The sequence below is a fragment of the Cajanus cajan genome, chromosome 4 (genome assembly GCF_000230855.2).
Source record: "Cajanus cajan strain Asha chromosome 4, NIPB_CcT2T_4, whole genome shotgun sequence".
Classification (NCBI taxonomy): domain Eukaryota; kingdom Viridiplantae; phylum Streptophyta; class Magnoliopsida; order Fabales; family Fabaceae; genus Cajanus; species Cajanus cajan.
Window position 1 is genome coordinate 66165404 of NC_138520.1, and position 26182 is coordinate 66191585.

The following is a 26182-nucleotide window of genomic DNA, read 5'->3' on the forward strand; positions in this document are numbered from 1 at the left end:
AAAGAGACTTTTTGAGTAATATCTAAAAACAAAATTATGAAGACTCTATAGATCACCATCAAATATACTCGTAAACTATGATCTTTTTCTCTAGAAAAGGGGATAGAACTAGTAATTCCCACTACACAACATAATAAAATTTAAGTATGTAAATCTTTAATCTTTTCTTGAGATGACATTTTTAAGATTCACCTTTCTTTTTGATCTTCATTAATTTTGATATTTTTCCCTGTGAAAAAAGATGATTGAATACTTGTAAGGTGAACTCCAACGATAAGTCAGTCAATAGTTCATTAAAATTCGAGATCATTAAGAATCAAAAATTAGTACATACCTATCTTATACCTCTTTATTTATAATAGTCTTATTTTTATATTAGTGGGATATCAAAGATGATTATTTATGAGATTCATGACTAGTCATTTACCTTATCTTGGACATTACGGTCACTATTACCTGTAAGATACCAAATCAGCAAATTACTCGTGGATACACAAAATTATCGATCTTATTTGCTGTGATAATCGCGAGTGATTCTGCATCAATGCATTTTGTGAAATCAATCAACGACTACCACTAGAAACTTTACCTGGCCGAGAGCTCGGGTTAAAGGTCCTAAGCTATCGACACCCCACCATAGGAATAGTTAGGGAGAAGAAATAATTAATCTGTTCGTCAAAATTAAGTTGTTAATAAAGCCTAACCTTGTACTAGATAGAAAGATTGTATATCAATCCTATTGGTTAAAAAGTTACAGTAATATGTATAGAATTTTAATTTTGAACTATGTTTTTATCGTGGCTAAACCAACTTACATACACCACTTTTACTCTTTAATTTAATGGTTTACTATAAAATCAACCTTAGAGTTAATTAGGTGAAATATTTTTAATGGTAGTATAGGAAAAGGGAACAGTTCTTTGACTCTCTGCCTTTCAGCTAGCTATACATCTACTAATTGTCCCATAGAATGTATTTGTGGACTAAATGAATGCTTCCAAGTTTACTTGGACCAGAAAGGAGAAGTAGTTTTCCTTGATTTGATGTGTCTCCTTCACACAGAATTTCAAAGATTGATGATTGTTAGTCACTTAAGAAAGGAGCTTCCGCGTTAGTGTGAGACTTAGATGATCTACTAGTAGTCAACGACTAGTGAGTTTGGAAGTCCTTTTAATATACTCTCTACTCTTTTGAAAGCACTATTCATTATTAATTAAAATTTATTAAAATTACAAAATTTTGTAACCTTTTCTTTTTTATTTAATGAATCGCGCCTATAATTATTTGTGAACCTCAATTATGTGAAAACCTAGTTTCTTTAGTTTATTTTTTTTTATAGATTAATTCCATGTTGGGTTATAAATTAAAAAAGTTTCAAGTTGAACTTAAAATTTAAAACTTAAACATTACATATCATTGGCTCATTTTTGTCAAAATTATATAAATTTTAACCAATAATATTAAATGGGTTAGAAAAAGTGAGTTGTTGAATGATAAATTATTAGGTAGTAAAAAAATTATTAAATTATTATTATTTCTTAATTCATATACATGAAGTGTGACTTTCATTAAATGTCTACGTACGATCCACTCAATCTTTTGTATTTAAAATTTTAATTTATGAGAAAAAAGTTACCACTTCTTTACATGCTCACGTAAAAATTAATTAAATATATAAAAACCATCTAATAATTCAAGTTTTTGAACGTGTATAAATAGATTATGTTACTTCAAGTGTACACCATCCTCACCCTCCGTAACTTGTCAGTTCATTGAGCTGATTCTCATAGACATCTCCAATGAGAATCCATCATATCTTCTTTAATTTCTTCATACCCTTGTGCTCGATATACTTGAATATCAACATCAGCGTAGCAACATGCCACTGTCTTGACGAACAGCAACTCTTATTGCTCCAGTTGAAAGACAACCTTGCATTCAACCCTGCCACATCCAAAAAATTGGCTCACTGGAACCAAAGTGTTAGTTGCTGTCAGTGGAATGGAGTAACATGCAGCATGGGCCGTGTAATTGGTCTTGACTTGAGTGAGGAATTTATCTTTGGAGGACTAAATAATTCGAGTCTCTTTAAGCTGCAATATTTGCAGAATTTGAATCTGGCTTACAATGATTTCAATTCTTCCATTCCTTTGAAGTTTGGCATGCTAAAGAATTTGAGGTTTTTAAATTTGTCAAATGCTGGATTTCATGGACAGGTTCCAGCTCAGATTTCTCACATGACAAATTTGACAACACTTGACTTGTCTACATCACTTGCCTCACAAAATATTCTAAAACTCCTGAAGCCAAATATTGGAGTGTTTTTGCGGAACCTTTCAAACATGACAGAACTATATCTTGATGGTGTAAGGATATCTGCTGAGGGAAAGGAATGGTGCCATGCTTTATCTTCTCTTCAAAAGCTAAGAGTGTTGAGCATGTCATCGTGCAACATCTCCGGACCAATTGATTCTTCACTAGCAACACTTCAGAGACTCTCAGTTGTTCGCCTGAATCGGAATAATATCTCAAGCTCTGTGCCAGAATTCTTTGCAAATTTCTCCAATTTGAATATTTTGGATCTAAGCAGCTGCAGGTTGAGTGGTCGTTTTCCAAAGGGTATCTTCCAAATACAAACATTAGGTGTTCTTGATATCTCAAACAACCAGGATCTTCATGGTGTTTTGCCAAACTTCCTACAACATGTAGTTCTTCACACCATGAATCTTAGTAATACAAATTTCTCTGGGAAATTACCAGGTTCTATTTCCAATCTAAAGCAGTTGTCTATGTTAGACCTATCTAACTGCCAATTCATTGAAACACTCCCAACTTCAATGTCTGAACTCACTCAACTTGTTCATTTGGACTTGTCTTTCAACAAGTTTAGTGGTCCACTTCCCTCTTTCAAGATGATAAAAAATCTTAGATATTTATCTCTTTTGCACAACAATTTGACAGGAGCCATTACTATAACTCATTTTGAGGGACTTAAAAATCTCCTCAGTATCAATTTAGGAGAAAATTCCCTCAACGGGAAAATTCCTGTGTCTCTCTTTACACTTCCATCATTGCAAGAACTTACACTTTCTCATAATGGATTTGATGGTCTGTTAGATGAATTCCCAAATATTTCCTCCGATGAATTACAGTTGATTGACTTGAGCAGCAATAAATTGCAGGGCCCTATTCCTGTGTCTATCTTTCATCTTAAGGGCCTTCGTTTCCTACAACTTTCTGCAAATGAATTCAATGGCACCATAAGACTTGATATGATTCAAAGGCTATATAATTTGCATACATTAGGTCTTTCACACAACAAATTGTCAGTTGATATAACTTTCAAAGATGATCATGACATTTCATCCTTTCCCACCATGAAATATATATTGTTGGCTTCTTGCAAGTTGAGGGAATTTCCAGGTTTCTTGAGAAACCAATCCCAACTAAATGCTTTAGACCTATCCAACAACCAGATTCAAGGAATAGTACCTAACTGGATCTGGAGATTTGACTCACTGGTTTATCTAAATCTTTCCAACAATTTTCTCACAAATATGGAAGGACCCTTTGATGATCTGAATTCCAATCTATACATCCTTGATCTCCATTCCAATCAACTTCATGGATCAATTCCCACTTTCACAAAATATGCTGTCCATTTGGACTACTCAAGCAATGAATTCAGCAATGCCCCACTTGACATGGATAAGCATATCCCTTTTGTATACTTTTTCTCCATATCAAATAACAGCTTTCAAGGGAAAATCCATGATGCCTTTTGTGGATTTTCTTCTCTGCGGTTGCTTGATCTTTCTTATAATCTCTTCAATGACCTCATTCCCAAGTGTTTGTTGAGAAGGAATAGTACCCTCAGGGTGCTAAATCTTGCTGGAAACAAGCTCAGGGGTTATGTCTCTGACACCATTTCAAGTTCTTGCAATTTAAGGTTCCTTAATCTCAATGGAAATCTCTTGGGAGGTGTTATCCCAAACTCTCTGGCCAACTGTGAGAGTCTACAAGTCTTAAATCTTGGAAACAATCACTTTGCTGATAGATTTCCATGCTTCTTAAGGAACATTTCCACCCTGCGAGTGCTAATTTTGAGGTCAAACAAACTCAATGGTTCCATTGCATGCCCACATAACTCTAGCAACTGGGAGATGCTTCATATTGTAGATCTAGCCTACAATAATTTCTCTGGTATAATACCAGGACCACTTTTGAGAAGCTGGACAAAAATGACGGGTAATGAGGCTGAATCCCATGAAAAATATGGGACTTTATTCTTTGACATGTTTGATAATCATGACAATGTGCGTTACAATAATTTGTTCTCAGTTATCAATAAATTTCTTGTAATAAAATTATACAAATTGCTGGGAACTGAACCTTATTTTGTAGCTGACCACATATTTGCTTATTATGTCACTTCCAATGAATTTGGCGGTCGCTACTTGGATTCGGTTACAGTTGTGAACAAGGCTTTGCAAATGAAGTTGATCAAAATTCCCACTATCTTCACTTCCTTGGATCTCTCCTCCAACCATTTTGAAGGTCCAATACCTGAAGAACTCATGAGTTTGAGAGCACTAAATGTTCTTAACTTGTCACATAATGTTTTCTCAAGCCATATCCCATCATCAGTTGGAAATTTGACGCATCTCGAATCATTGGACTTGTCTAATAATGATTTAAGCGGAGAAATCCCTCTTGAGCTTGCTAGTTTAAATTTTTTGGCATACTTGAATCTCTCATTTAATCATTTGTTGGGAAAAATCCCAACAGGTGCTCAAATGCAAACATTTGAATCAAGTTCTTTTCAAAGCAATGAAGGATTATGCGGGCCTCCATTGAAAGATTGTAGCAATGATAGAGTGGGGCATTCTCCTCCAACACCAGTGTATGAAATGCAGAGTTCAGTTGACTGGAATTTCTTAAGTATGGAGTTGGGATTGATTTTTGGCTTTGGAATTGTCATCCTTCCCCTTATGTTCTTGGAGAGGTGGAGTCTTTTGTATTGGAAGCAAGTGGATAACTTGCTTTACAGGATTGTTCCTCAGCTTGATTTTGTTTATGAACACAATAGACGGCAAAGGTACAAAACACTAAGGTGGATAGTGTAGCCGATCTGATAATGGTAAAGCAAACATATATATCTTGTACTTTTCTTTCCCATTGGGGTTGTGTTTTTTCTTCTTATATTTATGTTGTAGTTTGGCAAAATAATGAGTTTATGCAATAATGGTATACTTGGTGTAAAATCATAGCTACAACATGCTTTATAATTTATCATGGCTTTTCATTCAATGTTGAGTTTAAGAATAGCTATATGCGCTGGCTATTGTTAAAAAGAATATTAAAATAAAAAACTGCACGCATTTGTTTTTATGATTATATATGGAAAGCACTTCTGATGCAAGGCTAGAAAATGGTTTAAAACTTTAAATAGTGTTCATGGTAAGTAAAAAGGTAAGATTATATGGAATTAGTAAACCAGTGTTATACTTGCACGTTAGAGACATGATTCTAGAATAGATCCTGAAGAATTGCACTGTTTGATCTTCAAATCTAGCAAGAGCTTGTAAAACCAGGACTTTCTCTCGGTTGTTACACTCCCTGATCATAATTCTCAATGGAGTGATAAAATATAATGCAAAAGGACCTAATCAAAACTCACCTTACGGAGATGCTAAATACCTTTTTTGGGAAATAATTTCAAGAACGTATTTTGCCAATGACTAAACATAACGGAAACTAATTTCAGAAAGCTTATGAAGGTGTTAAAATTTTAACACTTTCAAAACACCAGCAACAACCATGAGTTGAAGGTTCTAACTGTTTAACTAAGAGTGTACTTTTCATCGGAGAGTCGAAGCTTGTCTCCCAAGTCACACCCAACAGAATATACTGATATATTTTCAAGGAAGGAGGACATAATGAACAATCGAATATTATTAAAGTAAGAATGAAGAAGCTGCATATATAAAATATTTGTTGAGATACAAACAAATCCCACATCGATAAAATATAATAAAAAATAATAACTTATATAACACAAACATACTTCCATGATTGAGAAGTTTTTTGGGTGATGACCAAAAATAAAACTGTGAAGGCCAAGTTCTAAAGCGGACAGTATCTCATCATTGTGGATTATATTTTTTTAATAAACTTATAAAAATAATACTCATTAAAATACAATATTTAACTTAAGAATAAGAATCAACAATGTTTTACCAGTGTCATGACTCTTAGGTTGAGGATCCAGACTTCTCAAGCACATATATCTAACAAATGAAAAAAAAATATAAAAAAATTAATAGATATGTATTGTGAATTAATCACTAAAATAACGAAGGAGTATATATATATATATATATATATATATATATTGGTATATTCTCCGAATCCGAATAGTTGAAGAGTAAATTTTTTCTAGGCGCAAAGATTTTAAAATAAGTTTTGTCTCTTCTAATAATTCTTTTTCTATGTATTTTGTAACCTCTCAGGACCAATTGATCCTTGACTATTGTTCTTACTGGGAATCCGAGGTAGGGATGATCCGCTGGGTAAGATCGGTGAGTCTCCTTCACGGGTACGTTGATGCTCCAAGATGGGGGTGGTACCTGCAAAAGAGACTCCGATGCTAAAGTTAGGGTTTGCGTGAGTATATGTCTCGTATAAGTAATGCACGTACCTTTGAGTGAATTAGGATTTTTTTGGGCCTTGGGCCCGAGATCAGTTATGACCTATTTGAATGCCGAGCTGATGTCACCTAGCGCGTGTCCGAGGTTACTTTGCGCTGAGATGCCGAGTTCGAGCTCGGCATGGTGGTACGGATAGTACACTGGCCTCCCGAGCTCCGAAGACCGTGGGTCGAGTGAGTTAGGATCGAGCTCGTCAAGGAGCAGTGACCCTTCGCGTACGCCTGCTTGTCAAGGCGCCATGTGTCATAATTGTCGCTTCGTTCTTGAAAACGTGTAGACGGCGTGTTTAATGAGGAGTGACGGTATGTAATGATGGCCGTGCTTGCCATAATGGGGTTCATTAAATGTGTCGCCATTTTTGCCCCCTGACTGACACGTGTTGAGGCTTTTTTGAAAAAAAAACCTTTTCTTTTCTCTCTCGCGCCCTTCGCATTCACTTTACTCTTTTCACTTTTTCTTTCTCCTTGGTTTCTTGAGTACGCCAGTTCTTTTTTCCTTCTTGCTTCTGCCATGTTCGTTTTCGTGTTTTCTCTTTGTCGTTAGTTCCGACAACCGGGTTCCCACCTTCCGTCTTTGTTCTTTATTTGTCAAAGGAGTACCAGGTACTTCTATTTCTTTAACTTCTCCTTCTTCTAAAATCTCTTCCATTTCTTGATGGCTGGAGATAGGGGTGTTGCATCTTCTGCGCCTGCCAAAGGCAAGGACAAGGCGCGCGGCAAGGCGGTGGCTGTTGGGGCGACCGCTGCTGAAAAGATGAACCCGCCTAAGGACCTCGTTCCAGGCATTCCTGGCTATGACTGGGTCAGGCGTGATGTGGGGGAGTTCCAGAGTGTGTTCAGGTCCTTTCTTGAGGTCAATGCGGTTTGGAGATCACATAGAGTCTCTGACCCTTCCATCTCCCAAATGATCCAGCTTGAACCCTGTCAGGCCGGTGAGCGTGTGTACATGGGGAGTTCTACTGACCCTCCTCATTTCTATGTTTATCAGTGTTTCTTTAGGGATTTAGGTGTCTGCCTCCCCTTCACTCAATTTGAGTGCGATTTATTGAACTTTATCAACTCGGCTCCTTGCCAGTTGCACCCAAATAGTTGGCGTTTCTTGCAGACTTTTCAAGTCCTATGCTCAGTCCTAGGGATAGGGGTGTCTCTTCCCGTTTTTCTTCATTTTTACCAGCTGAAAATAGGGGTTCCTCCTTATGGCTTACTGTCTTTGAGTGGGAGTAAGGATGGGGGTCTGTTTTCCCTTTACTCCCAATCATATAAAAATTTTAAACAAGAATTCTTCTGGGTGGTGCTTGTGGATGTCGACCCGTTAGAGGGGGGGCGTTCTACTTCGGCGGGTTGCCGAAGTTTTCCTTCTACTGGCGGCAAGCCCCGGCTAGATTTCACGGGGAAGGGAAATTGCAAGTGACGGCGACAGAGTCGGCCGCCATTAAAAACCTTGAAGCGCTTCCTCGCCCGCTGGATTGCAAGCTCGTCTTGTCGCTTGCGAACTCGGCGTACAAGGAGAGGGGCTTAGAGAGTGAGTATCCCGTTTTTCTTAGATTGTTAGGGTTTGTAGAAGCTTATTTTGCTGATGTGTTTGTTCTTTTTGTTTGCAGGCATAATGGGCAGAAACAAGTGGCGCGAGCTGAAGCACCGCTACAATGTTGCCGAAATTGAGGTCCCTGAGTCTCGGGAGGAGGAGGTCGCCCCTCTAAAGACGAACAAAAAAAGAAAGAGGGGCGACAAGGAGGTCGGGGGGACCTCTACCCCTCCAGATGTTGAGGAGGTGACCTCCAAGGCTGCTGATGTTGACGCGGTGGATCTCACCAGAAGTCCGCCGCCCAAAGAGGCTCCTCAAGTGGCCACTGAGGAGATGGCACAGGTCGCTGAGCCTGTTGCTCAGGCTGCCAAGGTGGTGACCCCGGCTGCTGAGCAAGTCGTTCAGGCCGTCGAGGTAAGTGCTTGCTTTGTGGCTTTCCTTTTATGCTACGTTCTGGTTGAGCTTTGTCTTAAAAGGAGGTTTTGAGTTTTTGCTTGATTTTTTGCAGGCAAGGAATGCTGCTGAGGTCCCGGTGCCTCCGAGGCCGGAAGTGCCAGGCGTGGATCCTCCCATTGCCGAGCAGGGGGTGCTTGCTTCTGCTTTCGCCGAGGCCCACGTTAAGGGGCTGAGTTCCGAAGTCCCAACCTCTGTACCAGCGACCTCGGCGCCGCCGTCTGGCCAGACGAAGGGGGCTCCAAGAAGCCAATACCTCGCCCAGCGCTTCATGAAGGGCTCCTCCCAGGTGCGGTTAGACCATGTGAGCGCCTCGGAGGACATCAGCTCTTTGTGGAGTGCGGGGGTTACCTTGGAGAAGTTCTTCTCCCGTTCCTCGCTGAGCACGACTGATCAAGCTATGATCGAGTCGGTCGGGCTAGTGGAAGGTCTGCATGCTGCTAAGGTCTTCTTGCAGAGAAGCATGACCATTATGGATCATTAGAAGCACAAGTGGGCCAAGCAGCAGAAGGACCTTGAGAAGATGAGGGCCCGTGTCCAGCCATTGGAGGAGGAGAACAGGGCTTTGAGGGTCGCCCTTGGCAAGGCCAAGGGGCAGAATGAGGCAGAGCTCCGGGTTACAAGGGGAGATCTCTCGAGGGTTCAGAAGTCTCTAGAGATCGCCTTGCGGTCGAATGAGTCTTATGCTTCCCAGGTGAGTGAGCTGCAGGAGCTTGCCACCTCTTCTCGTGAACGGATGCGTTCTTTGGAAGATGAGGTGACGTCCTCTCGAGGTCGGGTGCGCTCCCTGGAAGATGAGGTGACGACTCTGAAGGCGGACCTGGTGGCAGCGACCTTGAAGCGTCTCTGTGACAAGGTACTTCTTGGTGGTAAAGAGGAGGAGGTGGCCGCTTTGAGGGTGGACCTTGCAAGGCTGGATGCAGCGAGGGCGGGGCTGGAGAAGAAGCTTGAGGAGATCGAGCGAGCTGTCATATTTGAGCATAAGAGGGGATTCCTCAAGGCAGCTCGCCAGGCTAGGCTGCTTGCTCCGGGATTTGACTTCTCTGCTATGCATATGGAGAAAGAGGTCCGCTTCGGAAAGCTGGTGAAGGAAGATGACCTCGAGGAGAGCTCCAGTGAAAACGCCTCCGCCTAGGCCACTTTTGTAATAGCCTAGTTTATTTTTCTTTGTTTTATTTTTTCCTTTGGATTCATGTGTTTAACTCTACAAACATTGTTTGTGTATTTTTTTTTTCTTATTTGTTGTTGCGTTTTTCTTTGTCTTCACGTTTAGGCTTGATTTTTTCCTGTTTGCGCGATTTGAAAACACGTTTAGCAATTGCTGTGTATTTTTGTTCTTTGTGGCGCTTAGACCCGATTTAAAACAAAGCGATTTGTTCCAAGGTTCAAATCCGACCTTGGGTGAGATTGAGATGTTCCGCTGTGAGGTTCAAACTCGATCTCGAATGGATTATACCGAGGTTCGAACTCGACCTTGAATTAATTATTCCTAGGTTCGAACTCGACCTTGAGTGGATTATGCCATGGTTCGAACTCAACCTTGAGTTGGCTATTCCAAGGTTCGAACTCGACCTTGAGTTGTCTATTCCAAGGTTCGAACTCAACCTTGAGTTGTTTATTCCAAGGTTCGAACTCGACCTTGAGTTGTTTATACGAAGGTTCGGATTCAACCCTGGATTGATTATGCCAAGGTTCGAACTCGACCTTGAATGGATTATACCGAGGTTCAAACTCGACCTGGAGTTGTTTATATCGAGGTTCGAACTCGACCTTGGATTGATTGTGCCAAGGTTTGAACTCGACCTTGAATGGATTATACCGAGTTCGAACTCGACCTGGGGTTGATTATGTCATGGTTCGAACTCGACCTTGAGTGGATAATACCGAGGTTCGAACTCGACCTTGGGCTGAGGTAGAATGATTTGTATGGAGGTTCGAACTCGACCTTGAGTGTGATATGAATGATATCAAGGTTCGGACTCGACCTTGGATTTAAGCGAGACGTATTCAGGGTTCGTACTCGACGTTGACTAATAGCGAGATAAATCGGATCAAGGTTCAAATTCGACCCCGGCGTAGAGCAAGATATGTTGTGTCAAGGTTCGACTTCGACCTTGGCTTAGCATAAGACATTTTATAGTAAAATAATGTAGAGCTAGGAGAATATGAATGAAAAAGAATGAGTCATTTTATTAATTGTGTATATGTGCCTCGTTAAAAACCCTCTCAGCCAAAACCCACTTTTCTATTTTTTGGGATAAAAAACTGAGGCGAGAAAAGAGTGCACAGCTCATTCGTACAAAGTTAGCTGAAGTAAAACTTGAGATGCGTGGCATTCCAAGTTCGCGGTATGGGTTTTCCGCTGAGTTCTTCTAATTGGTATGCTCCATTCTCCAAGTTCTCTGCAACTCGGAATGGGCCACCCCAGGTGGGTGCGAGCTTTCCATCTGACGTGTCTTTCCGTGCTTTGCCTAATAATTGCCACACCAAGTCGCCAACTCGGAATGAGCGAGGTCGCACTCGCATATTGTATCTTCTGGAAGCTCAGAGCTTGCAGGCTTCTTCGTGCATTTGAGTTTCCTCTCTGAGCTCATCGACTAGGTCAAGGTCAGCTGCTAACTCTTGAGCGTTCTGCTGGCTGTTGAAGACTTGGCGTCGGTGAGATGTCTCTCCGATTTCCACTGGAATCATTCCGTCAGCTCCGTAAGTCAACATGTAAGACGTTTCTTGCGTTGTTGATTGGGGGGTGCAATGATACGCCCAGAGGATGTTGGGAAGCTCGTTGGCCCATTGTCCTTTAGCGTTCCCCAGTTGCTTCTTAAGTTCTCGGAGGATGACCTTGTTGGCGGCTTCAGCCTGGCCATTGGTCTGGGGGTGTTCCACTAAGGTTGGAAGATGCTTAATGCCGAGCTCACGGAGGAAGTCCTCGAAGCCTTGTGCGATGAACTGCCTGTCGTTATCGGTGACGAGGGTGTGAGGGATTCCGAATCTACAAACGATGTTCCTCCAGGTGAATCTCTGTACATTTTTGGTGGTGATTTTGGCGAGTGGGTATGCCTCGATCCACTTGGTGAAGTAGTCGATCGCCACTAGGAGGAACTTGAGTTGACCTTTTGCGGGGGGGAATGGCCCAAGGATGTCCATTCCCCAACGGGAAAAAGGCCATGACGACATCATCTGGTGAAGAGTTTCGGGTGGCTACCGATGTGAGTTGTCGAACTGCTGGCATTATTTGCACCTTTGTACGTAGTCCTGGCAATCAGACTTCAAAGTGGGCCAGTAGTATCCTGCTCGGAGTACTCTGGCCGCCATTGAGCGTGCCCCGGAATGCATGCCACATATGCCTCGGTGGATCTCCTCGATAACATAGGCTGCCTGAGGCGCAGTTAAGCACTTGAGCAGTGGGGTGGAGATGCCATGCTTGAACAGTTCGTCGCCGATACTTACAAACTTGGCCGACCTCACCCTCATCTTTCGAGCTTCGTCCTTATCTTCGGGCAAAACTCCTTCCTTCAAGTAGCTCCAGATGCCTGTCATCCATCCCTGGTCTTCATTGTTGCTGGTATTGACGACCTTATCATCTAGGTTGGGTGAGTGCAAGGTTTCCTAGATGATGGTCCGATGTTATCCAGGGAGTTTGGTGCTGGCGAGCTTTGATAGGAGGTCGGCTCTAGTGTTTTGTTCTCGCGGTACATGTTGTATAGTGAACTCGTCGAAGGACGAGATTTGCTGTGATGCCATGTGGAAATACCGCTGTAGGAGAATGTCCTTGGCCTGGTATGTTTCGCTGAGCTTCTCTACCATGAGTTTCGAGTCGCTGTTGTAACTCACTCTCCGAGCCCGGAGGTCATGATCCAGCCTTAGCCCCGCGAGAAGCGTCTCATATTCTGCCTGGTTGTTGGTCACCTTGAAGCTAAACTTGAGGGATTGCTCCAAAGTGACTCGGTTCGGTCCTTCCAAGGTGATGTCTGCACCACCACCTTTAGAGTTGGAGGACCCGTCAACGTGTAAAGTCCATACCTCTAGTTCTTCGGCTGAGGTAGGTGTGAGTTCGGCTACGAAGTCAGTCAGGCATTGAGCTTTCAGGGCACCGCGGCTTTCATACTGGATGTCGAACTCGGATAATTCTACTGACCAGGCTATCACCCGACCGGCGAGCTCCGGCTTTCTCAGGATCTGCTTGATTGGGTAGTCGGTTTTGACGACCACTTGGTGACTCTGAAAGTAAGGTCAGAGACGCCTGGCTGCCGTGACAAGTGCCAATGCAAGCTTTTCGATGGTTTGGTACCATTTCTCCGTGTCTTGGAGGACTCGGCTGATAAAATAAATCGGTGTCTGTGCTTTTTGGTACTCCTGCACTATAACCGCGCTGATTGCGCTTTCCACCACCACTAGGTAGAGGAGGAGGTTGGCTTTGTGATCCGGCCTCTAAAGGATTGGCGGAGTAGTGAGGAAGGTTTTGAAGCTTTTGAAAGCCTCCTCGCATTGGTCCGTCCATTCGAAATTTTTTGGCTTGCGCAGCAGGGTGAAGATGGGCCCTGCCTTGTCCGACAACCTGGGAATAAAACGGGAAAGGGAGACCAACCTTCCTGCCAGACGCTGGACATCTTTCACGGTCTGGGGTCTCTGCATCTGAATGATGGCTTTGCACTTTTCCGGGTTGGCCTCGATCCCTCTGCTAGTGATCATGAAACCCAGGAACTTACCTCCCTGGACGCCGAAGACGCATTTCTCTGGGTTGAAGCGCATGTTGTGCCTTTTGATCTGGCCGAACACCTCGGCGAGGTCGGCAGCATGAGCTTCGACTGAGGTGGTCTTGACCACCATGTCATCGACGTAGACCTCCATGTTTCTCCCGATCTGCTGGTGGAAAACCTTGTCCATCAGCCGCTGGTAGGTGACTCCTGCATTTTTGAGGTCGAAGGGCATCACCCTGTAGCAGTAATTGGCGTGGTCGGTGATGAATGACATATGCACCTCGTCTGGTGGGTACATCATGATTTGGTTGTACCCGGAGTAAGCGTCGAGAAAATTGAGAAGGGCGTGCCCGGATGCTCCGCCAACCAGCCTGTCGATGCTCGGCAAAGGATACGAGTCCTTGGGGCAGGCTTTGTTTAGGTTGGTGTAGTCGACGCACATGCGCCACTTTCCCGAGCTCTTCTTCACCAGAACCACATTTGCCAGCCATGTGGTGTATCTGACCTCACGAACGAAGCCAACGTTCAGTAACTTCTGCGCCTCGGTGATGATGGTCTCCCGCCTCTTGCCATCGACTTTCCTCTTCCTCTGGGCCACTGACTTCGCCTCCTTGTGAATTGCTAACCTGTGACAGATGAAGTCGGCATCTATACCTGGCATGTCGGCACTGGACCATGCGAAGAGCTCAGCGTTCTTGAGGATCTCAGCTTCGAGCTGTTTGTTAAGTCTCAATTTTACCTCTTTTTGGATGAGACTTATTGAACAAATTCCACTCATCCTTTGAACCATTGCAATATAATTGTTCTCTTTTTGGTTCATTTTGTGTGCAGATATAACTAACCCAAATTCATCTAACAATACCTTAATCCACCTCATTTTTTGTGCAGGTATTGAGGAAGAGTGGAAAGTTGAAGACTCTTAGGATTGGAAATCTAAGAAGCTAAGGAGCAGAGAAGAGGTTCTGCGCCGGGCGCAAGGTGATCCGCGCCAGGCGAGCAAAACAGAGTATCTCACCTCTGGGAGCCATTGCGCCGGGCGTAATGTGAATTGCGCCGGGCTTGTCCTAAGGCAGAGAGTATCTGGAAGGCCCCGCGCCGGGCGCGAAGACTTATGCGCCGGGCGCGAAACCCTAATCTGACTCCCCAAGCTCGTATTTGAAGCCATTTTCGGGGGAGAAACCCCCATTCTCACATTGGGCGCCTCTAGGAGCTGCGGAAGGGATTCCCAGGGCTTGGGATCGTCCGTCTGCGGATCTTTCCTTCGGTTCTTCACTTCCTCTTCCATCTCTATTTTGTATTTGCCCTCTTTGTTGAGTGGTTTCACCCATTTTGTGGGGTTAGATGTAACCAACGTACTCTATTGTAATCTTTACGGTTTTAATGATATATATACATGTTGTTTTATTCTTTGTTGTGTTTGTTTCTATTCTTAATGCTTGCTTTGGATTGATCACCCTTTGCATGATTTAAGGTTCCATGGGTATTGGAAAATAACCTTTGAAACTAGTTCTGAAACATATGCCTAGTGGTGATTGTATCTAGGGATAGAGCTTGACCCATTAGTAGTCTTAAACCCTAGCCCGTAATGCGGGTGTAGATATTGGGTACTCAAGGGATTGATATTCAATATCCGCACCTAGGCTCTTTCTCTAAGGGATTAGGTTTGAGTAAACTCTTGGGTTGACTAAGCAATGAATTCAACAAGAGATTAAGGATACATTAGTGTTACGTTTGGTGAAATCTGACCCCCACAACCTCACAAAACCATTACCATTTCTACCCTTTTCCACTCACAAACCATTATTTATTTATAGCTTTCATTCCAGTAGTCATGCTCTTCGATTCATATACATGATGAACTACAATTTGGAATCATTCTTTAGTCACGAATAGTCATTAAATGCTTATTTTACCTTCTAATCCCTGTGGATACGATATTTTTACTACTTAAACAGCCGGTATACTTGCCGTGTTTGAGACCGTTGATAGAATTAAACGAATTTACAAATATTAACAAAAGTGTTTCAACGGAAATCTCAACAAGTTTTTGGCGCCGTTGCCGGGGATTAGAATGGCAATTTAGTATTTATAGCTATTTGTGATTTAATCCTTTACTGTTTTTGTTATTCTTTGTTAGCAATGAATTGTTGGAGCTAACCTGTGTACTCTAGTCTTCAGCTTTCTCTTGTATGCAAGGTACTGCTCAAATTGGATTCACCAATCCTTCTGAGTCATTGTTGAGCAATCATGAGATTGCACACGGGGCAAAAAGGAACAAGAGCAACAAGAGGAGAAGGAGAATCAGAGCACTTCAAGTTGGTCACCGTCAGGCTCGGGACAGTAAACAAGCGCTTCCTGGGAGGCAACCCAGAGATCTGACTTTGTTTATGTGTTTGTCCTTTCATTCTGTTGTAGATTTTAGTGTTAATGTTTGTTATGCATGATTGTTTTGTGTACACGTTGTTTGTGTTATATGTTGGTTTGTGGTATGTATTGTTTTGTGTTAGATGTTGATTGTTAGAATCATGCTTGAGTGGGTAAATATAGGGTACATCTTGTTGGGAGTGTGAGGAAGAGGTAACTCTGTATCTAGGTGGAAATCAGGCCTTATCTCAAAGTAAATTTAGGCAAAACTGACCATATCAGGGTTATGCGCCCGGCGCGCTTCACCTCGCGCCCAGCACAATACTCAATTTTTGGTCTCTGGAACCACCACGCCGGGCGCGTTTAACGCACGCCCGGCGCGATATCAGATTTTGAAACCTCGTTGATTTTTACTGATATTAAGCCCGGCGCATCTGTGTTAAGCCCGGCGCACCACATTCCTGACAGCCCATATTTATCTGTTTTCAATCATGTTTCTTTATGTTCTGTTGTATGTTGTATGTTTGTGTGCTTTATGTTGCATTGTTATAGTTCATTTCCGTGTGCATGCATGTTGTGCTTAATTTTGGTCTAAGGATATTCTCCATTTTTGCTATATTTGCTTGGTCATCACTGTGTATAATTTTTGTGCTCACCATGTTCTTTCATGAGTACACTCTGCAATCAATTCTGGTTACCAGGACTTTCAGGCGTATACTGGTTGGCTTGGGGACCAGGCTCCTAAGTTTGGGGGAGTGGAGCTGCTGAGGTTGATGGAGTTGATGATGGTGGAGCAGCCCCTAAAGATGATGATGACCAGACCCCATAGATGGAAGCAGATGGAGCTCACCGTTGCCGCAATTCCGGGTTCAACTATCTGCTGATTTTCGTGCACTGCCCAAGAAGACTCCCAACCTGGAGGTCATCGAGCTCGTCGATGGGACTTGGTCGCTCATCATGGGAGTCGAACCTCGGGTCGAGGTTAGTGATATCCACGTGGGCGATGTGAGCCACTGTGGGGGATCACTCGGGCGATGCTCGTCGGATGAGGAGACCTTGAGGCTTTCGGCGTAGCACTGCCGGGCTGTCTTCTAATTTTCCTTGACAAAGATAATCTTGCCGTCAGTCCCGGGGAATTTCATGGTGAGGTGCGGGGTGGACACCACTACTCCGAGTTGATTTAACGTCGGCCTCCCAATGATTATATTATAGGAGGTGTTAGCTTCCACGAGGAGGTATCGGACCATAATCCTCCTTGTATCCGGAGAGGTTCCGAAGGTCGTCAGCAGATCCACGTACCCTCGAGTGTGAACTCGTTCTCCTGCAAATCCAACTAACGACTATGTGTGAGGCTGGATAAGGGAGTGAGGGATATCTAACTTGAGGAACGTTGGCCAATGGAGGATGTCAGCCGAGCTTCCTTGGTTGATCAACGTCTTGTAGACCTCCCAGTTGGCGACCTCCACGGCGATGACCATCGGGTCATCCTGATTGGGGCTGACGCCAACGTAGTCATCGTCAGTGAAGGTGATTGGAGGCGAGCTTTGATGCGAGGCCGAGGTAGCGGAGTGAACGTTGTTGATGCTACGCAAATGTCGTTTCCGCGCCGAGCTGCTAGAGCCTCCCCCTGCGAAGCCACCTGCAATTGTGTTAATGACGCCCCGCAAGGGGGTTGACCCTGTTTCCTGGCTTACCTCTGCCTCGTCCTCGTCCACCTTATCCTCCTCTGTGACCCTGCTGTCGTTGGACATATTGGCCGAGGTGACCTGCCTGGATGAGTTCTTCAATACGGTCTCGGAGTGTGCGGCACTCTTCAGTGGTGTGACCGTGGTTTCGGTGGTATCTACAGTGTTTGGACTTGTCCGCACTGTTGGGAGTGTGACCTGGTGGTGGCAGGGTGAACAGATTGCTATTACTTGCCTCCTCTAGGATGTGAACTCGGGGCGTATTTAGGGGAGTGTAGAAGTCGTATCTCCCCCCCTTGCTTGTCCGAGCAGTTTTCTTGAACTGACTGTCATTGGTGATCTTCATCTTGTCTTTGTGGCCACTGTCGGGCTTTGCTTGTGACTTTCCGCGAGCCTGGTCACGGAAGGCAGAGTGTTCTTCCATTTGGATGTACCCAGCAGCATGGGCATGGAGCTCGTCCATATCGCGAGGAGCTTCACGACACAGACTGTCGACGAACGGTCCGGGCTTGAGTGCCATGAGCATGGCGTGCAGGGCGACCTCAGGATTCATATTTCGGATCTTTACCGAGATGGCGGCGAATCGTTCCATGAACGTCCGGAGTGGCTCATTGTCACTCTGTCTGAGACTGGCCAGGGCAACTGATGTTATGTGATGAGGTCGGCTCGTCGCATACTGTGCTGTGAATCGTCTGACCAGGGTGCCGAAGCTATCAATTGACTCGGCAGGTAGCTAGGTGTACCAGTTGAGTGCGACCCTTTGAGCGAGGTAGAAAAAACCCTACACAGGATAGCATTCTCATTAGTGTAAAGATTTACCTGTGTGGTATACAGATCGATGTGCTCGTCCAGATCCATGGTGCCATCGTAACGGTCGATGTGGAGAGGCTTCCACCCGAAAGGGAGAGGTGTTTCCATGATGCCGTCCACAAAAGGATGACGGCGGAAGGTTGTCTGATTTCTCGTGACGTGGGAAGGAGTGTTGCTTACGTCATGTGAGACCGATGTGTGGCAGGCCTGGGGGTTGGTGCCCTAGCCGCTGTTGGCGATTGAGAAACCGAGTGCCCTTCCTCCTCATGCAGGTTGCTTTGTTGAGGGGGTTGATCAGAGGGACACCGAGGGAGTTGAGCACGAATATGCTCGTTCTCGGCGCGTAGCGCCACTAGGTCAACCTCATTAGCGGTGCGCATCGCGGCTAGGTCAGTTTCATGCTTGGAACGCATACTTTGTAGATCTGCGACGTGTTGCTGTCACATCTGCTCGACCTGCTCGATCAGTCGTCTCAATGCTGCTTCATTATCCATGTTAGTTGTGTGATCTAGGTCGTCTGTTGCGCGTCTGCTATGGCTTCTGGTGAAAACCATAAGCGTGGCCGATCAGAGCTGTCTTGATCGGCCACACGGTGGACGCCAAATGTTCTTACCGGGAATCCGAGGTAGGGATGATCCGCTGGGTAAGATCGGTGAGCCTCCTTCACGGGTACGTTGATGCTCCAAGATGGGGGTGGTACCTGCAAAAGAGACTCCGATGCTAAAGTTAGGGTTTGCGTGAGTATATGTCTCGTATAAGTAATGCACGTACCTTTGAGTGGATTAGGATTTTTCTGAGCCTTGGGCCCAGGATCAGTTATGACCTATTTGAATGCCGAGCTGATGTCACCTAGCGCGTGTCCGAGGTTACTTTGCGCTGAGATGCCGAGTTTGAGCTCGGCATGGCTGTACAGATAGTACAACTATCAAAGATTAAGTCTCTCTGAATGATTCAATTGAATTTGAATATGTCAAGGTAACTACCAAATTTCTTGGCAAATCTCTCAAATTTGACCACCGTGTAGCTTAACAATTATGCATTGATTGGTATTTTTCTAAAGGGAATCTTCCAAGTGAACTGAAGATCCTTGATATATCATTAATCTCCCCTCTCCTATCTCTCGATATTTCCAATAAACTCAAGTGTTTATCCCTTTTCCAAAATACTCTCACAGGACCAATCACATCCACTCATTGGGAGAAACTTTTAAATCTCTTTAGCATCAATGTAGGTAATAACTCCGTTAGTGGAAAAGTTCCCTCAACACTCTTCACACTTCCATTACTACAGGAGCTTATTCTTTCTCATAATTATATTGATGGTGTACGTTGAAGAAATTCCGAATCGTGTCTTCCTCCAATGAGCAACAACAAATTGCAAGGGGCAATTCCTTCATAGTCATGGTTACCTCATTTTCTCTTCAAATCAATTCAATGGCACTATCTACATACATTGGGTCTTTCCCATAACAACTTGTAAGTTGATACCACTTCCAGTGAAGATCATGGCCTTTCATCATTTTCTAATATGGAAAATCTGCTTTTGGCAGACTGCAAGTAAAGGAAATTTAATTTCTGACTTTGCTGAAAAATCAATCCCACGATAGTTTCAATGGTTCCATTCCTAGAGTGTTTGACCTCAAGCAGCAATATTCCGAGTATTAGATCTAGATGGAAACAAACTAACAGGTTTAATTTTTGATACGGTTTCAAGTTCGTGCAACTTAAGGTTCCTTAATCTCAATCAATGGAAATCTCTTGGAGGCTATGATGCACCGATATGATACGTATCCGACATGGCGATATGATTATATTAAAATATATAAGATATGATACTTGTAAGATACGTGCCATCATATATATCAGTGTTCATACAATATAATAATTGTGTATACTTGTAATTTTGATCAAAATTCATAAACATTAAATATATAATTGCTATTTTGCAAATCCAAATTAAAAACATACTTGCTGTACATTACTAAAAATAAATAAATTATAAATCATTTCATCATAAATTATTTTTTATTATTTACAAATAGAAATAATTTTACTAATTTCATTTCTTTTTTAAAATTATCTATATAGAAGAAAATTTTCATTTACAGTTCATCAATGACTAATATTTCTATGTTTCTATATTAAACATGTTTATATATCTTATTTAGTTGTAATGGATATTTCATAATTTTTCAAAAATTTGAATACTTCATCGATACGTATCACCAATAAGTATGGGTGAAGTATCTGAGAGTATCAGAATTGAATAAAATTTTGATAATATTTTTAAAGGCTAAGATACTTCATTGACACGTATCGGTGAAATATCTAAGAGTATCGTATCAGCAAATTGGTATCGGATACAGATACGTGAAGCAAATTCAAGTATCGGTACTTCATAGCTTGGAGGGTACAATTGCAAATCTTTGGTCAATTCACTACAAGAAAAACGCAAATTTTCGAAAGAAAATTTTTGACAAAAAAATCCGTCAGAAATTTCTGACGGAAAAATCCGTCGGTAATTTTTGACGAATTTTTCTAACGGATTTTTCCGTCAGAAATTTCCAACGGATTTTTCTATCGAAAAATTTATTTTTTTATGAAAAAAATTTCGTAGAAAAAGTTATATTACTAATGAAATATTTTCGACAAATTTATATTTTTCAAAAATATAAGAATTTATTTACAAAAAATTGACAATCATATATTAAAAAAAATTAATATATATATATATATATATATATATATATATGAGGAGGGTTATAATAACACCGGTATAATTTTTACTAAGTATTACACCGGTCAATAACTTTATATTAAATGAGAATTTTTGTAAATCCAACCGTTAAATTGAAAATTCTTTACTCTTAAATCATATATACAAAATTTTATATTAGAAAATAAAATAAGGATAAATACATTTTTTTGAATTTTCTATGTTTGATTTAAGATAAATAAATATATTAAATTAATTAATAATTTATATTTAAAATGTTAAAATTTAATTTATAAGTATGTAATAAATAAATATTTATAATTTTATAAATTATATTATCATTATAAATTATAAAATTAAATAATTTAAATTATAATTTTAAATAGAAATAAGTAGATTGTTAATTATAAAAGTAAGTACATATAAATAAAGAATAATTAAATATATTATTATTATTATTATTCATAATATAAAATTATTATATATTATTATTATAGTACAAATATGAGATTGTATAGTTGAAGATGACTTAAATGAATTAATTTGTATAAGTTATACTGACAACATACATATACATTTTGGTAGCTTATCTCATCAAAACTTTATAGTTAAGCGTGTTTGACCTGAAGTAATATAAGGATGGGTGACCTTCTGGGAAGTCTCCCAAAAATTGCGCAAGTAAAGATAAAACACGCTAAAAAGTGAAATATCATGAAATAGAACCCTTAAGAGACCAAATATGAGGGTTGTCACATTAATAAATTTATTAAAATTAAATAAATATTATAATTTTGATAGAATTTTTATATGGAAATTTTTGACGAAAATTTCTGACGGAATATGATTTTCGACGGATTTTTTTTTCTGATGTCACTTTTTTCGACAGATTAAAATCCGTCAGAAAAAAAAAATCCATCGAAAATTTACTTGTTTCTATCGAAAATTTTCGTTGAAAATTTTTGTCAAAAATTAACATTTTTCTTGTAATGATTGACTGATAGATTTCCATGCTTAAGAAATATTTCCACTGTTCAGAGTGATGATTATAAGGTCAAACAAACTCCATAGTCACATTGGATGAGCATTGGCAATTGGAAGTTGCTTCATATTGTTGATTTAGCCTCCAATACCAGCAGTAATTAACACTCTTGCAAATCAAATAAAAATTACAAATAAAAAAAAATGTTAGGATATTTTAAAAATCATATTCTTTTAATATACTTTTTATTTATAAAAGCATATTATTGATGCAACGTGTTCATTAAGTAATTAAGTAATAGGAGACTGAATCAAGTTTTACTTAAATTTCATTAACTTCTTAGTGGTATTTTAATTTACATTTTACAAGTTAAGAGAGTGTATTTGATTAAGATTTAATAAGGTTGTTTTAGCATAAAAAAGTTTTGTAAATTTTAAGAGATTTTGAAGGAATAACCTTTAAGATTTTTTAAAACACTTTTATATTTAAGATTTTGTAATTAAGATTTTACTGAATTTATTAAGTCATAAGAATTCATAAGATTTGAAGGGATTTTATAGAATTTCAAAGAATAATATGAATTTTTTTGTAAACAATAAAATTAATGAAAAAGTTAACATAAATGGTAAGACTTGAATAAATAAATAATAAAAAAAAAGCTAAACTAATACAACTTTTCAATATTTTAATAGATAATAAATAATTGATTATAGTTCCAAGTCTTTCGAAATCTCCGCATATAATCCTTTATGTATTGAAATCTTCTGATTCATGTTCTTGCATTTAAATAATAAGTTAAAAAAATATGATATTCATTATTTGATAACACTAAAGATAAAAATTCATCTACTAGTTCAACCAAAAATTTATCAAAACATTCTTTATGAAGAAAATTATATAGTATTTATTATACATGTTAACATAAATTAAACTCATGCCTTAAATAAATATGAAAACATAATTTTCATAAAAAATAGTGAAATAATTTAAAAATATCAAATATCATCTCAATCACATTTCTTAATATTGTCACGAAGATTGAACAATTCATTTTCATATTAAAAGTTATTACTATGACTAGAAAGATCTTAGGAAAAATTATGATATTCTTAGTAATGATAATGTCATGACCATATATACAATTTTAATTATTTTTAAGTAAATATTGCATATATCTTAAAAGTGAAATTTTCACTCTCATAATCACGCTCTCAATGTTCTATATTTTATTGCTTTTAAAGGTATATTTTACACAATAATTTTATAAATAACCTAAAAATTTCTCTTCATTTCAATATGTGAGTAATTTTAAAATTTGAAAATTTTGATATTATACTTTTTTTTATTGGATAAAGAAAGAATAGAAATAAGAAGAAAAAAAGAAAAGTGAGAGAGATGAACGAGATCAAGAAAAAGAAGAGGAGAGATAAATGCAAAGAGGAAGTGAACGAGAAAAGAGAGGAGAAAAGAGAGAGATGAGAAACACGAGAAAGGTAATTGAGAAGATGGAGAGAAAAAGATATATAGAAAAAAAAAAGTCACTCAAAATATTAAAGATTTGGGTGAGATTGTTGGATGAGTCTATTATGTATAATTTCCACTAAAAAGTCTTACAAAATTCATTTTATAAAAGAATCCACCAAAATTATGTTTTTTAATATCAAAAAGACTATTTTTAAGTGAAAAACAAATATTCAATTAAATATCACTGGATTTTGATATACTTTTTTAAAAAAATCTTAATTGTCTTAATAATGCTACAAGAATTTTTTATAATACAAAAAAGTCTTGATTGAATACTAGGTGACATTTTTATAAGAAAAACTTCTTTTCAAATCTTGTGATATCCTAATCAAATACACCTTCATAAATGTTTGTTATATATAACTAAAATTTATAATAAATTATATATACAAATTGTAACATCCTGATTTTTTTACTAAAAATAAATATTATTAAATAATGAGTAATGTTTGTAATTAAATATTATTAGATTATATTCATAATTATTATTTGAAATTAAATGTGGAGAATTATTTTATTAAATAATAATAAGGTAGTTTTATTGAATTATATTAATTTATTTAATTTAATGGGAGAAGAGAAACAAGTCGGGTTGACCCGATTTAGTGAATCTTTAAAAGAAGGGGTTACGAAGAGTTATGAGATGTGCCTCATTTTGTGAGAGGACTGAGAGCGAGAAGGGAAAGAAGGAAGGAGCTTTGAGGAGAAGTGCTCAGATTGTCTCAAACTGCCCTTATCGTCATAATAAGATATGGGAGAGGAAAACGAGTAATTCATGTGTGGGAATACAAGAGAAAAAGGATAGTGGGAGAAATCACTAAATTTCTAAGATTTTCTAATTCTTTTCTGAAGCCAAAATTGACGATCCAATTAGGTTCTATATTGAATTGTGACTATGTTTATTGTATTATTTAGTGAAAATGATAATATGATAGATAATTGAATTCATTGGAATGTCTACGTAGGTTAGGGTTCTTGAAAATTTGGGATATTGTTAATTGATGTGTGATTTCATGAATTAATGACGTATAATGTAGTTTTGGATAAAAATAAGTGCTTCTAATCAATTGGATTAATAAAAGGATGTGTGTATGTTTGATTTTGAGTCTTGGTGATGTTCAATTCGTCCTATATTTTTTTAGAAACCGCATGGCACTAGGCGTGAGTCCTTGGCGTCGGGCTTGCATTCATACTAATGATTGTTAAGCCTAAGAAGGGTTAAGTCTACCGTGGAACGTATCATGCCGAGCATAATCAATTCGAGGGGTCTTTCACTACTAGAATTTCTATTATGTATCATGCCGAGCATAATCAATTCGAGGAGTCTTTCACTACTAGAATTTCTATTATTACATGCGACTTTTCCTACGGATTTTTCATAAAAATTCGCAGAAAACGTTGTTCCTACAAATTTTTCTGCAAAATTTTATCTGCAGGTAATATCTTCGTGAATAATATATTTTTGCAAATTTTAAAATTCGCAGGAAATTTTCCTGCGAAATTTCTTGCGAAAAAAATTCGCATGAAAATTTCCTGCAAAAAAAAATTTGCAGTAAAGTTTCCTGCGAATTTTTTCGCAAGAAATTCTGCATGAATATTTTTTACGAAAAACTAATTTTTCAACTTTCAAATGCTCACAATGAATTCATCCGAAACATTTGTTTCCATGCCTCCAACACATAATATTTTAAATTCTAAGATTGTAGATTATAAGCCTAACACTCAACCATACAAATCAACTTGTAAGGTAAGTGTTGCTCCAACTTATGTACTTTTTAATTGTTTTATTTTCAATTGATGTGGGACTTGAAGTTTTTTTTTAAAATATTAAACTTATAAATTTAAATATTTTTTTTTTATTTTTCCTGCGGATTAAAATTTGTAGGAAAATTCGTAAGAAAAGTTACCTGCAAAATTTTTCTACCATTTAGTAAACATTACTTGCAAAGTTATTTTTGCAAGAAACAAAATAAAATTCTTACAATATTTTCTGCAAATTTTTACCATGGATAAAAATTTCTATGATTATTAAAATTGTAGCAAAATTTGTAAGAAATATCTGTAAATTATTTTTCGCAAATAAATTCGCAAAAAAGTTTTGCGAAATTTTTTTTGCAGGAAAATTTGCAAAAAATTTCTACGAATATTTTTTTGCAGGAAAATTCGCAGGAAAATGAAACTTTTCTAGTAGTGTTTGTTTGTGCTTAGTGTTGGGAAAAATTGTAATTTTGTCGGGCATGAGATTATTGTATGCTCTTTGTTTGCACTTGCCGTTAGGCAAAATTGTAATTTTTTCGAGCGTGAAATTATGTGTGCTCTCTAATGTGGCTTAAAGTCGAGTGCTACTTGGTGACGCCCAATGTAGAATATGAATAGGATATACATATATATATATATATATATATATATATATATATATATATATATATATATATATATATATATATATATATATATATATATATATATATATATATAGATTGACGACCAGGATAATGATTAGTTGCATTGGGGATAAAATTTCTAAGATTGCCTGTTTTCTGTTCTGGTACTGAAATTGACAATTCAATTAAGTTGTACATCAATTAATAATAACTTATATAAATATTTTGACTTTCTATTATTTTACACTGTAATAATTATTGTACGGGATAATAAAATTGAATTTAAAATTTAGTGAAAAAATGATATATTAACAATTATTTTACCAATCTAATACAA

General features: G+C 39.1%; 1 protein-coding gene across 1 annotated transcript; it reads left to right on the forward strand.

Moving 5' to 3' along the window:
* The first annotated feature begins 1731 nt into the window (after positions 1–1731).
* On the forward strand, positions 1732–5418 carry LOC109802624 (uncharacterized). The gene has a single exon (XM_020364042.2). The coding sequence runs from the start codon at positions 1800–1802 to the stop codon at positions 5124–5126; it is 3327 nt and encodes a 1108-aa protein (XP_020219631.2). The 5' UTR covers positions 1732–1799; the 3' UTR covers positions 5127–5418.
* The last annotated feature ends 20764 nt before the right edge of the window (positions 5419–26182 follow it).

Coding starts and splice junctions, on each gene's coding strand:
- LOC109802624 (XM_020364042.2), top strand. CDS start 1,800: ATGAGAATCCATCATATCTTCTTTAATTTCTTCATACCCTTGTGCTCG.